The sequence below is a fragment of the Apostichopus japonicus genome, chromosome 16 (genome assembly GCF_037975245.1).
Source record: "Apostichopus japonicus isolate 1M-3 chromosome 16, ASM3797524v1, whole genome shotgun sequence".
Taxonomy (NCBI): domain Eukaryota; kingdom Metazoa; phylum Echinodermata; class Holothuroidea; order Aspidochirotida; family Stichopodidae; genus Apostichopus; species Apostichopus japonicus.
Window position 1 is genome coordinate 11,081,930 of NC_092576.1, and position 14,929 is coordinate 11,096,858.

The 14,929-nt window shown below is 35.4% G+C and overlaps 1 protein-coding gene across 3 annotated transcripts; it reads right to left on the reverse strand.

Annotated features, from left to right (window-relative positions):
* Positions 1-1,913: 1,913 nt before the first annotated feature.
* LOC139983138 (uncharacterized) lies at positions 1,914-14,262 on the reverse strand. Of its 3 annotated transcripts, none has more exons than XM_071996513.1 (3): positions 13,668-14,262; positions 5,558-5,842; positions 1,917-3,720 (listed from the first exon to the last, which is right to left on the reverse strand). In XM_071996513.1, the coding sequence occupies exons 2-3, from the start codon at positions 5,823-5,825 to the stop codon at positions 2,231-2,233; spliced, it is 1,758 nt and encodes a 585-aa protein (XP_071852614.1). In that variant the 5' UTR covers positions 5,826-5,842; positions 13,668-14,262; the 3' UTR covers positions 1,917-2,230. The 3 variants fall into 3 exon arrangements, with proteins under 3 accessions (XP_071852615.1, XP_071852614.1, XP_071852613.1); XM_071996512.1 differs by lacking the exon at positions 13,668-14,262 and adding an exon at positions 8,690-8,971; XM_071996514.1 differs by lacking the exons at positions 5,558-5,842; positions 13,668-14,262 and adding an exon at positions 8,690-8,971 and having other exon boundaries at positions 1,914-3,720.
* Between the last annotated feature and the right edge of the window lie 667 nt (positions 14,263-14,929).

Below are 14,929 nucleotides of genomic sequence, written 5' to 3' on the forward strand. Positions count from 1 at the left end.
TTTATCACCGAGATCTCAACACCGAAAATTTAACTGACAAGTTTTAGTTCAATTTTAAGTCTGTGCTGACACTAAAATTATATTACAATTAAAATATAATATTAAAAAACTCGCACTCGATGTTTGTCCACAGAGGATTTTAAGTGTTATAGATGCTAGGGTGGCCGCCTGGTAATTAATTCTACGCTTCATTTTCCAATGTTGTCGTTTTAGCAAGTGATATTTTGACGCTAAATTGACGCTTTATTTGGAAATTTTGAATAGTAAAATTCGAGATGCGATGTTTTATATCTCAGTGTTTTAAGACTTTTACGCTTTACCTTCACCGTTTGACGGTTGAACTCGCAAATATAGTATAGTATAGTATTTTTGCTATTGTGGAGTCTCCGTTCAACATTTTGAGGTTTTATCACCAACTGTACCTAAATTTTACCGTTCATGTAAAGTATTTGTGATGTCTTAATTTAAAGTTCGACATATTGATCATCCAATTTTGAATTTGTGTCTGTAATTCTGACACTTCATCGAGGCAAGAATTCGTGACGGTTTTTGTATGATGAGGTAGTAAACGTTAATTTGAAAGTTATGACATTCCATCCCGAAATTTGACATTTTATCATAAAAGCGCTGTATCGTATTTTTGTCATTTCGACGGTACACCTGTCTCGTAGTTTAAACATTTGAAGATTTCGTCTAAAAAACTAAACATGTTATATTATGACGACATGGTGCTATTCTAACTGTGAATTTCCATAAATATTGTTTTTACCTTTTTTTAAATATTGACATATTATGAGAGTATATATGGATTACAAAGTGTGATGTCAGTTTCGATTACGTTTGTGAGTAGGAACAATAAGAGATTTTCATCCGAAAAAAATATCACCCCCCCCCCCTTGGCACGGGTATCGAACCTTGATGACCTTGGCAAGAACCGATGAAGATCTTATTAGTTCAATTGATAATTTGTTACGTATTTTGGGGTGCTCCGGCAGAGATGAAAATAAACTCCAAACATAAGACTAACTGTACCTTTCAACTTTATTCTTCGATACTTTATGAATTAAAAGCAGACTGATGATAAGAGTATGAGCGAGTTCTAAAACTTATCAAATACTTACATTAAGCAGGATACGTTATTAAAATAAATTTTGCATTTAGCAGGCGCACTAAACTTTCTATAACTCAACATCTTCCAGAGGAAGACGGGGGGAACGTGTTGAACTAGAATGTCTTTAGCAAGGGATTCAGTACAACACGTCCTTTTTTTCATGTGGTTTTGCGGGAGGAATTCAAAGAGGAGAGTAATTATCTGAAGTGGGTGAGGGGTGCATAAAGTAGAAAGAACGAAGTACGTGATAAAACTGATTAGACAAATGAGTGGAGTTAAAATTATAGTAACAAAGAACGTAATGCTACATAGCGAAAGAACCGAGTTATTGCATCTCGGCAACAATATTAACTGATGATACATTGTCTATATCCTGTCCCTGTCACTTACTCGTCAAAGATGTTATACTGTTTTCACTGGACATTCTTGTGAGAAACAAGTTTTATTCAATTGCATACACGGGTGTAACCCTAATGTTAAAATATTACCCATACTGGTTATGAACACCGTCTGAATTTTATATCGCATTTTTGGCAGCGAGAATCTTCCTCATGTTTCTTTCAGCGAATCAAGGATACTAAACCATTAATAGAGGACCCTGGTATCCAAATTGAACTATAACATTTGATCACAGAGATTTTCAAGTGAAATTTCTTCTTACGGCAACATTAACATATGCAGTAGTCGGATACTTCCTTTACTATATATATATATATATATATATATATATATATATATATATATATATATATATATATATATATATATATATATATATATATATATATATATAAGCCGAACACATAATGTCATGGAACTAGTGACAAAAGTTACCCAACCCAGACTTTTTGGTATCGTTTAAAAAGACAACTGGTGAAAAAAAACATGCCTTCTGAGCAAATATAGACAATTCTATTTGTTACCAAAGAAAATAAGCAGGCTCTACCTTACTTTACCTTTATGATTATTCCCCTCCCGAGAATCTGAGAATGTTTCCTTTAAGGAGAAATTGATCAGTCCTCAAACACATTTAACATTTGATGGTTCTTCGTAACATCTTCGTATAAAAGAGAGTGACATAAATTTTGGGTTTACTCGACTCGTTCATCGATAAGAAATCTACGAATACCCTAATAATGAATTTAATACTGAAAGGTAATCTGTTCCACCAGCAACTGAGCGTGACGGATACTGAAATTTTCGAGTCGTACAATTTGCGAAACTTACATACCCGTGGGTACTACATCGAGTGACATTCACAGCAACATCTTTTGGATTATCAGATGTTCCCTCGTCACCCAGCTTATCCACAATCGTTCCTAGGTCGAGGTAATAGCTCACAACCTTCCACTTGTTCTCTTCCCCTTTGCTAATGTACAACACTAAAAAATGAACACCCGTCCACACTATATTAATTGGTACCATATGTAAAACGGTGTTCTTAGGCTTTAAAGAGCCCAGTGCATGAACTGCCCCTTCAGTAGATATCATTATGACGTCGTTCACGCCTTGCACAATAATAGCAAAGAACGTCATAAAGTACGCAACTTTCGATATTTTATTGCAAGGTAAAAACTGTGTGGCATCTATCGTTCTTGTTCTAGATCCAGAGACATTGTATTCACGAAGTATGCAGTCACTGTCAACAGAGATGACAAACTCTTTGTATGAACCCGTGCCTGGATAATGTGCGGTAAGACTGGTTATCCAAGAGCCTTCAGGTAGATCATCAATCATCAAGGATGAGACTGATCCTACAGAATCATACAACGAACCTGTCCATTGAGGATGTACAATGAACACCGTATTACCTACAGCAAACAATTGGTGGGATCGTCCCTCATAATACATGCCTATGTTGGACATAACTACTGGATTGCATCGATTGGCAATCTTCACATGATGCTTAAACCGCTCGTTGCTTGTATCATTCAGATCAACAAAAACAAGCAGAACATTTCCGTTTAAATGCCTTTCGTCATGCATGTGTAGTAAGAGGGTTGCTGCAACAGTTGTAGTTCCTACCAGGGTGCTTTCTGCTATGGTACCAAATAGTCCATCATTTGGTATTTTCCTGTACAAGAGATCATCTGAAATGATATCCAACAATACACTGTGACGATCTAATTGTTTCTTAAAATATATGGTCTGTTTCATTGCTGCGTTTATGGTTTGAAGCTCTTGCAGTGTGCTTTTCGCAGTTAAGTCATTTAATTTACCCAAATGCTCCAATTCCTCCTCGAGAACTTGAACATCTCGTTTTGTCTTCATCATCCGTTTTTTGTCCGATAATTCTTTTCGATCTACCTCTGCTATAAGGTCTCTCTTGCATTTACTTATGTTTTCCATCAAGTCCAAGCAATCCTTTCGAATTAGTGATGGTATGTCTTCTCCATATTCGTCAGTGATATTTTTCCTTTTATTCACTAAATTTTCAACGGATTTGGGATTTTCCTTAATTGACTCAATTTCTGTTGGGTTACCTGCAATCAATTTGTCGTGCTTGTTATGCTCAATAGCATAACATTCGGGACAGACTTTGGTGTTACATTTTACGCAGAAATGTGTCATAGTTTGATCCTCGTGAATGTGACAAGATGACCTGTACTCTGCAAAGAAACCAAAAACAAGATTAATAGAATTGATTTAAGTGCACAACTGGATGCAAACAATTATGCCACATTTTTTTTTTTTTTAAGAAGAAACAATGTAATGTATGTCAATCTATGAAGTGTGTTTACCTTAAACGTATTTTATCACGTTTGAACAAGCTTTTGAGGTAACCTATGTTGGTAAATTAACCTCTTTTTTGATAATTGGATAGACAGTATTATTTATACTGAGTGGTCTATGTTCAGGTTGAAACTTGACTGCTAAGTGTTCCGATTACATTACATAGACTACATAAATAACAGTAAACAATACGAATGGACAATTTTGACATAGACATTGAAGAAGCATTGGAATTAATTTCGATGCTTTAAATTCCCATTGTATGTAGTTTATTAGATTGGCTGGTTCAAATTAATGTCAAATCATACACAAGTTAGAAATAATATACTCTGCGTGCTAAATATAACTTAATTTATACTATTCTCTCTTTTGTGTTTCCTTCCTTCTTTTTCCTTCATCGTTTTTTGTTTGTTTTGGCCTTGTTCCGGTGTTTCTTATTTTTAGCGGGCCCTTTTTCCTTGTATCTTGTTTTGTTATTTGTTCATCAAGATACTACAGAACAACACAGACGTATATTTCAGCAAATCGATATTGTCATGTTAAGTAGTTCTTTTATTGAAGTTTTGACAGGGTTTCATTTTATCATGTTGCCATATGTTATTAGGTAACGTGGCAACGGAAACAGTCTGCTCAGCGTGTTCCAGCTTTTGAATTTCATCGCAGTATGAAAATGAATATTTATTTGGAATTTGATATCGCTGATCTCTCACTTAACCATATAAAACTGAAATGATGGGGTCAAATTCTCGAAGGAATAAAATGAAACTTAAACTATTAAACTGTTATCAAGTCAGCAGAAATACGAAAATAAGATGAATGATTTTAGTTATGCTTTGCATTTGCATTCATACAGTATTAATTGTTAGAGGACATTGTCTTCCAAGGGTTATGTGCTGTTAATATGAGTTCATGGAACACGCTTTGATTGAGGTATAAGAAGTTATAAAAAATGGACTGACATAAACAGTTATGCATCTACTGAGGACCCGTATGTCCATTATCATCCATAATCCATTATGTTAATACTTGCTTAAAACCTTGCGAATAATTCTAAAACGTATTGTACTCGACCTAATCGTTCAATGTTGAACGTAATACCACAATCTTCAATACGATTCAGGGGTCTAAAATGTAATATAAACTATGAGATAACTCAACTTTCGATGAGCCTTCACTGATATTCGCTCACGTCATAAATGTTGATGTCATGCCAAAAAGACGGAACAGTTAAATGCAAACATTGGCTATTGATAATGCCCTGCCTTGAAACATAAACATGGATGTCGGAGTGAAAAACTAACATTGCATTGACATGCCCTGTTGGGTCCATTCCGTTTACAACATTGTTTACAATACTTGTTCACCATACGCAATACACGTTCAGTAGATTTGTAAAATATTGCATTGATAATAACATCATTTCTATATGGTGCTTTACTGGTAGATATATTGACATATATTGAGTTTGTGGCATATTAACTTTAAAGCGAAAGACTTTCAATATCAATTTTTTCGAATTCTTCGTTTTCAAAAACCAATATTTGAAACTCAACCTTTTCTGATATCGCTGCTAAATTGTCGTTGAATGTTTGTTTTTACGAGAGACATTTAGTTGACCAGCTATGATCAAATCCTGATGTATGATACACACGTAGATGTGCCCTTTGCAAATCTGTAAGGGATCAAAACCTATCAAAATCTATAAGGACCTACCTGTTACATGTAACGTTTTGTAATCCTTCAGAAACTTTGAAGCTTTCGAGAGCTCAAGTTCGTCCAACCAATCAATAAGTACGTTGACTTTTCGTTCACTGAGAAGGTCTTGATCTTGCATTACTTCAAATAATTCGTTGGCGTTGGTAACACCCTTCACTAAACTTGGACCATCACATAGAAAGCCTAGGTCCTTCACATTTTTCTCTGTCAAAACGTTAGATACCTTTTGAAGAGTATCTGTATACTGTGACCTGGATGACGTCATGGTGGAATCTATGGTTTCTGTGGAGAATAGTTTGCAACTCGTTACTGAAATATACATTTAAAGATGCTTTCCAACATTGACCATGCCTATTAACATTCCAGTAAACACAATCCATTTGAACACAAATGATATGACTTGAGTTGATAATTTTGTTAACTGTAAGTAACACAAGTTACAGTAGAAACTACTACAAAAGAGCATGTACCAATTCCTCTCCCCCACCCCCCCCCCCCCTATTCGTCAATGACTCATATAAGTATCGGGTATCTTAATAACTGAACTGAAATTTAAAATTGAACACTTTTATTTTTAAAATGTTTCAGAACAGAATAAGGAATATTGTGAACTTTGAATTCTTATCTGCTTTGTACTAGAATATATTTTATCCGCATTGACTAACTGTACCATCAAGTAGATCTTAATTGAACAAAACGATATTTTCTATATCCTCTTTATTATTTTCTTTATATAACTTACTTCATGTGATATTGCAGAGACTGGTGTGACATGTTTTCAACGCAATAATACATTTCCTGTTCCAAAGCTATAGAAAAAGTCACTGATTGGAAAGATTGCTACTGCGAAATGGTACACAAAGTTCAAATTTCTTGAATGGCGGATGGAATCTAAACTTTTGTGTGAAAATTAAATGCACACAAGCTGTAGACCCCTTCCTAAATAATTACTTAATCTTGTGTAGTGCATAAAGTCTTAAACACACTCTCAATAATGACTAGTTGACGCAACATCTCTTTTATCTTTATCGTCATCACTTTTATGATTTCTGGTTACAAGGGATACTTTTCCTCGTCGCAATGGATCATACCAATGACGGGTGCAACGAGCATGGCACTCTGTTTCCAGCTAGTTGGGACAATTTCCTAATGCTAATCTCTCTAAACTGTCCTCTCATACCATGCTTCAAAGCCCTCGTATTGACAAACAGTTCCTAACCTTTTTCTGATTGAAACATGATATTCGCACTGCTCATGCTGACACTACGAGTGCTCTGAAGCGGGACAAGGCAGAACTCAAGAATCGTACACTCTCGTCACTCTCGATGGACAAACAGGGATAAGTAATATACAATGATTCATTCTGTTTTAAGCAAATGAACACAAGAATTGGATATTTGCAGTTCACGTCTTGTACGCAACTTATTTTTAATATAAGCCTTGTTAAACTTGCATCAGTTCTTCATAAACTAATCACGATACTTTTCTTGTCTATCCAAACAATATTTGTAAAGAGAAAAATTAACAATTTTGTAAGGGAGCATCGTAATGGCCGCTGAAATGATCCATTATAAAGTTTGGAGGGCTCACAATTTCAAGTAAAGACTTCATTGAATCTGGAAGTTGTGTTGGCTTACGGTTTCATAATGTCATTACTTCAATGAAAATTAAATACGTATACCATATGAAATAGTGAAGTACAATAAGTAGTTGTGTCTTTTCGAAGATGTTTTCTGTATAAAACGTTTTGACCGGCATATTTGTTTCCACCTGGCTAGGGTGGCCGAAATGCTGGTGTGTTTCTGTTTTTCCTGTTTGTATTTAAACTTCAACTCTTGTTATCTTGTTACCGCATTGTTACTTTTTCATCTAGATACTACAGAACAACACAGACGTATATTTCAGCAAATCGATACTGTCATGTTAAGTAGTTCTTTTATTGAAGTTTTGACAGGGTTTCATTTTATCATGTTGCCATATGTTATGAGGTAACGTGGCAACGGAAACAGTCTGCTCAGCGTGTTCCAGCTTTTGAATTTCATCTCAATATAAAAGTGAATATTTATTTGGAATTTGATTTCGCTGATCTCTCACTTAACCATATAAAACTGAAATGATGGGGTCAAATTCTCGAAGGAATAAAATGAATCTTGAACTAGTTAACTGTTATCAAGTCAGCAGAAATAAGAAAATCAGATAAATGATTTCAGTTATGCTTTGCATTTGCATTCATACAGTACTACTTGTTAGAGGACTTTGTCTTCCAAGGGTAATGTGCTGTTAATATGAGTTCATGGAACACGCTTTGATTGAGGTATAAGAAGTTATAAAAAATGGACTGACATAAACAGTTAGGCATCTACTGAGGACCGTATGTCCATTATCATCCATAATCCATTCTGTAAATACTTGTTTAAAACTTTGCGAATATTACTAAAACGTACTGTGTTAGACCTAACCGGTCAATGTTGTACTTAATACAACAAATTTTAATACAATTCGGGGGTCTCAAATGTAATATAAACTATGCTATATCTCAACTTACCTTTATGAGCCTTTACTGCAATTCGCTCACTTCATCAATGTTCATGATATGCCAAATGACTGAACAGTCAAATGCAAACATTGGCTATTGAGATGATCAGCCTTAAAATATGAACATGGATGTACTAGTGGAAACATACATTGCATTTACATTTCCCTGTTGCACCATACTTGTTCACCATACGCAATACACGTTCAGTAGATTTTCTAAAATATTGCATTGATTATATAACATCATTTCTGTATGGTGCTTTGCTGGTAGATATATTGACATATATTGAGTTTGTGGCATATTCAATTTAACGCGGAAGACTTTTATAAGCCATCGTAGTACAACATATCAATTTTACTACAATGGTAACAAGATTTTTCGAATTTTCTTCTTTTGTTCTTCGTTTTCAAAAACCAATATTTGAAACTCAACCTTTTCTGATTTCGCTGCTAAATTGTCGTTGAATGTTTGTTTTTTACGAGAGACATTTAGTTGACCAGCTATTATGAAATCCTGATGTATGATGCACACGTAGATGTGCCCTTTGCAAATCTGTAAGGGATCAAAACCTATCAAAATCTATAAGGACCTACCTGTTACGTGTAACTTATTGTAATCCTTCAGAAACTTTGAAGCTTTCGAGATCCCAAGTTCGTCCAACCAATCAATAAGTACGTTGACATTTCGTTCACTGAGTAGTTCTTGATCTTGCATTACTTCAAATAATTCGTTGGCGTTGGTAACACCCTTCACTAAACTTGGACCATCACATAGAAAGCCTAGGTCCTTCACATTGTTCTCTGTCAAAACGTTAGATACCTTTTGAAGAGTATCTGTATACTGTGACCTAGATGACGCCATGGTGAAATCTATGGTTTCTGTGGAGAATAGTTTGCAACTCGTTACTAATATAAACATATTCAAGGAGCTAAAATTGGACCAATATCATATTTCGTGAATAGGAGGACCACATACAGGAGCAAAAGCCTATAGTTTTGTGTAGAGGTCCAAGTCCATTTGGGGTCACAAGAGGTCAATTGTGAAAACCTTGTAAACACGATAACAAAGAAGGAATGGTTGGACGAATCTCATATTTAGTATGTAGTTGTGACACGTTCAGTACAAGATTTTATTGAGGTCAAAGGTTATTTGGAGTCACCGGACGCCAAATTGTGGAAATCTTGTTTATAAGCTACCGTATCTCCCACCACCAGCCTATCAGATAGCATGTGCGTTACGCCTCATACGAAAAGGAGGCTATTGGCAATTGGAAATGAGCTTATGGGCATCCATAGAATCTAAAACTCGAAACTCGACCATATTTGCATAGGCTTCAACGTGCCGCTCGGAAGCCTTACTTTGCGTGCAAAAAAGTGTACTCTTTGTAGTACAGCGGTTCTATTGGACGTTTGCCGTCGTATTTATTTCAGGTTGGATGTAGTTTCGTTGAGACCAGGCAGCGTTTATGAAACTTAACAGTTCGTCTAGGTAGATTTTTTACTATGAACAATCTCAATGCGAAATAATTGTGTAAGACGGTCTTATAGTTTGGCAGTGAGTTAACGAGCTTTTTTTTCTGGATCGGCTTATTATCTCAGTTTGTGTAGACTCTTCCACCAGTTTCAGCATAGCTATAGTACTTAAAAGTAAGGTTCGACTTTCGTCACGTTTATGAGTAAAGGACAACTTGAACAAACTGGCTTAGCCTGTGAGCAAATGTATGTTGCCTAGGTCAGCAACGGTTGGATAGAATAGGGTTCGTTAACACAACAACGTGAAAAATACCAATCAGAATACAATATACTTAAGATGGCAAAACATCCCCTTACATATTTCTTAAGCCATTTTCGTACTGGCTACCAGTCATTATTCGCAAAGTATAGAACAATTCAAGTAGTATCGCGGTTCAGAGTAGCAGTAAGGTACTGTATAGGCTTGGGATTCGCACACACCTAGCTACTGTATATATAGCATATACCTAGTAATATAGGAGCCATAATGTAACAGAAGCCAAGCTATCTTCGTAAGTGTTTTTACAGACGTTTTACTTTTCATTGTTTAAGACATAACAGTAGGCCTAGCTGCTCATATATGATTCTGCGGCATGTTTTAATTTGTTCAACACTTACTTTTGGTGGAAAAAGTTTAAATTTTATACTGCAAAGAACATGACTTTCCAATGAGCAATTACGTAGCACCATGTATCTGCCTAACCTTTGTTCATAGAAAGTATTGATGTTGCAATTCTGTACTTTGGAGACTTGAACAACATCATAGGCCTACTGGCGATGAAAGTTGGCGAGTAGATTTTTAGTCACGGTCGCCAAGTAGCGAGTACTTTTAAAAATATTTGTCGAGGCCTGAACACCTTGAAAACATGATTTCTCATGGTAGAAATCATGGATACTTTTCATACATTGTATATGGATTTGCCATAATGAGTGCAAGAATCCTATTGCTTGTGAGGTCAAATATCCTAACGATGGAAATCGTGGACACCTCTAATATTTAGTGTGTAGATTATTAACATTGAGTACAATACACCTATTGTTTTTGGTGGAAGTGTGTATAGCCACGTACAGTAGACTGACCAGTGTTTGTCATGCCATTGTGTTATTGTATCAAAATGGTGGTTCGGACCATTTCTATTGTAACAGCTAGTTCTGGTTATACTAACAACCAGGAATATAGTGCACTGAAGTCGTTGAAACCTCAATGCATTTTGCATTCTGGTTTATCTTTATTGTCATCACTTTTATTATTTCTGGTGACAAGGGCTTCTTGTCGTCGTCTCAACGGTTCATACCAATGACTGGTGCAACGAGCACAACACTCTGTATCCAGCTAGTTGGGACAATTTCCTAATGCTCATCTCTCTAAACTGTCCTCTCATATCCTGCTTCAAAGCACTCGTTTTGGCAAACAGTTCCTAACCTTTATCTGATAGAAACATGATATTCACACTGCTCATACTGACACTACGAGTGATTTGAAGAGGGACATGACAGTACACTATAGGGAAATTTGTCCCAACTGGGTGCTATATCATGTCGAAACACACTCTTAACAGAACCGTTTACTCTCGTCACTCTCAATTGACAAGCAATGATAAGTTACATATACAATGATATAACCAGAAAATTAACAATTTTATAAGGGAGCATCGTAATGTTCCAATCCGAAATGTTCCATTATAAAATTTGGAGGGCTCACAATTTCAAGTAAAGAACTCATAGAATCTGGACATTTTGTTGGCTTTCGGTTCCATAATGTCATTACTTCCATGAAAGTAAATTACGTATCCCATATGAAATGGTGGGGTACAATAAGTTATTATGTATTTTTTCAAAGATGTATTCTGTATAAAACGTTTGACCGGCAGGTGGTCGAAATGTTGATGTGTTTCTGTTTTTTTCTGCTTGTATTTAAACTTTAACTCTTATTATCTTATTTAATTCCCACTCTCAACTGTCAGAGCGTAATATCTTAGAGAGGATTATTTCTAAGAAGAGTTTGAAAGGCTCAAAATGAGGGTCCCCAGGTATTCGTCAATATTGTGCTCTAATGTTGGAATATTTCTATGGGTTTGAAGAACATTGTGGAATCTTTGTATAATAATGGTCAGTTTAGATTTAAATTAAATAAGTTACTTTTGGGTCACTCATAATCTGATGCGTACCACAATTGGTGCAGTGTGGGTTGTTTGAGACGTTTTATATGTTTTATCAAAATTGTGTAAGTATATGACATGATTAACTTGTGGTTAGCTCTTTCGTTGTGATATTTAGAAATGTTAAGATGTGCTTATTACTAAAGTTAAGTACTGATGCCTATCGTGAACGTTTATTATGATTTTAAAATCTTTATTTACATGTTCTTAGTCAAGCAATAGGCCTAATTTTTGGTATAAAGACCTACCACACACAATGTAATCATGCATTGTGTGCGGTTAAGTATTTGTCATTGATGAAACAAACCCAATAGAAGTACGTACAGTTTGTTATATGAAACTTATGTTAATTTTCAGTGTCATGTTCGCTTACCTTCACCTTCCAAATGTTACAAAGAAGTAAAAACAATGGAAAGCATATGTTTTATCGTCACTGAGACTATAACATCATATTGGAAGTATGGCAGCACATGGCATATCTCCCAACCCTCATATTCCCTGAGCAGCAAACCGCTGTGTTTCTATAGATACTTAAGGAAGTTGGTAATCACAATGCTCTTCATCATGTAATCTGAAGAGGATGGTTCAGGTTTGGTCTCCTTTGTGTTAAATATCGTCAGCTCAACATATGGAGTACACCATAGATAGAATATGTGCAAGAATGGGATAGAATACTAGCAATGGACGGTCCCTTGCCGGTGGGCCTCTCCTAATTCATTTATATGTTTTGTTTTGTTCTGTTCTGTTCTCTCGCATTAATAAGTATGAAAAATAGATAAAGAAACGAAACGTACACATAGTAAAAATATTTTTCATGTCTCAGTTGCAAATCGTACAAAAAATATAACATAAAAGTAAAAAGAACAACATGTGACATTTTTAAGCACACTAAAAGAAAAGGAAAGGTTTGTCAACCAATGATTTTTAGAAAGAAGAAAGTAATGTAGAAAGACAATGGGGGGGGGTGAGACAAAACCGAGGAATATGCTCGAAGTATAACGTCGATTTTGCACTGATTAATGAATGGTGCACACAAATTTTAGTCTACTGTGTACTTTGACGATTACTTAAATAAACGCCTTTTTAAATCAAGTTGTATTAAGGGTTTTAGCACTTATTTGTCATATCATTAACTTCTTTGCCATATTCAGACGATTAAAACGACGGATGTGCTATTTCACAATTTAAATATTGGTAGGACGAAAATATACAATGATCTTCCAGATTTTATTGTAACCAATGTACTGACGAAAGAAATGCAGTCTTCATGAAACATGTCTATATAGGCCCAGTTCGACAGTTGATGTTTTAAAGACTGACAATTGGGAGACAAAGTCCTGCACTGCTATTCTTATCGTTATAGCATTCACAAAAATATTGATTGATCCATTTCCCTTCCGGTTTATCCCGAATAATTCATTGGAAGCTAGATACCCTTTTACTTTCTTGCTTCCTTTTTCTAGCAACTGTTGATAATAATCCTGCGTTAAAAACTTTTGTCTGTCATATTCTGCTGTCCTTAAACTTCTATCTATGCGATTAACTTCCTGTGGTATATTTGACATATTCTAAACCTTGTTATGTGAAATAATGAGACATAAATTAGTCTTTAATATGCCTTCACACCTTTTTTATAAGCAGTAATGAAGACATTTATCACCTTTAATTCCTCATTTAAGTTCATCCGTAAGGAATTCCACTCATAACAAAACATTTCAAAAATGGCGAATGGCACGGAAAGCTACGAGACCATTGTTGTTCTTATGACAAAGCGGCAATGATCATGGTTACTTGGAGTTCTAGCGAGTAACCTATACAACTAAATTTGTAGGTAGAGGACAGGGCATGTCGTTACCATACGTGTAATGTAGTGAAACTATCCTCGTTTATATAAGACTTACCTGATACCGAAATCTACTGCTTTTGTCGTTTTGGTCTTCTAAAATTACTGATTTCTCTTGATCTGCGTCATTTGTGTGGCAAACTGCTACACTGTAGTGCTGTACCGACTCTGTATGTACTTTGTCGATAGCAGTGGTTGTATTCAACAGTTAGAATGGTTGAAAGGTTATCTCCAGCTGTCTGTTCAATCAAGTTGAAAGATGTATATCACAAGTATTTGGATGTGTACTACTTGTCATATACAAGCATAGTGGGACTTGTCGTGGAGTATGATTACCCCTCATTTTCAGCTACATGTGCATTCCACGGCTGTGCTTTAGTCCACTCAGTTGGATCCAATGCATTAGGCATATTTTCACGGTATTCGAAAAGTCGAAATTATGACTTGTAAGTAAAAATTTGATGAAATACCACCAATAGTTCATGTGGAAGTTTCGTCATGAAAACAACCATCGAATCCAACGGAAAGCCGTAACAAGCATGTTGAAAAAGTCCAGACAAAGTTCAAAATGCTGCAATGAAGCATATCTTAAGCCCTCGACATAGAAAGTAAACAATTTCTAAGAACAACTCAAAGTTTAATTAAAAACGGTAAACATTAAAATTTTAAACTGAGATAAAGTAGTCAGAATTTTTAGTTCAGTTTACTTTCAGTTTTTTTTTTAATTCATTTATTTGTTTTATCGCCAATTGTGTACAAAGGGAAAGGAAGTCTCCTAAAAAGTCATAAAAGACTTAACAAGGTAGGAGACTCCCTGGGAGAAAAGAAAAGAAAAATGTTGAAAAAGAAAAATGTACAACTATTTTTCGGTTTCAACAACTATATTTCGGTCGCGTATTTTCAGTACGTTTACATTTACAATGTGCATACAGTGAGAGACCGGGAGAACCCACAAGAAGCTTAGCAAAGCTTATAAGCGTGGATACCCCCTAGAACGGAAAGTGTATAACGTATAACTAAACTTAGTAGATGGCATATAAGAACAATAATCGAAAACAAAATAACACTTAACACAAAACAAAACACAACACAACAAAACAGAAAGTGCAAAGGCCTATTAAACATAACAAAAATTGTTACAATCTTGCGGACATTAAAGTTTACTTTTAAAGGTGTAAGAGGAAGCATACTGGTAATGCGTAATATAAAAAAAAAAGGGAATCTAATTCCAAACATGGGGAGCAACATAACGAACACTGTGAAGGGATGACTGGAGTCTGCACAACGGTGTACTTACAACGTTAGCGGATCGGGTTTGGT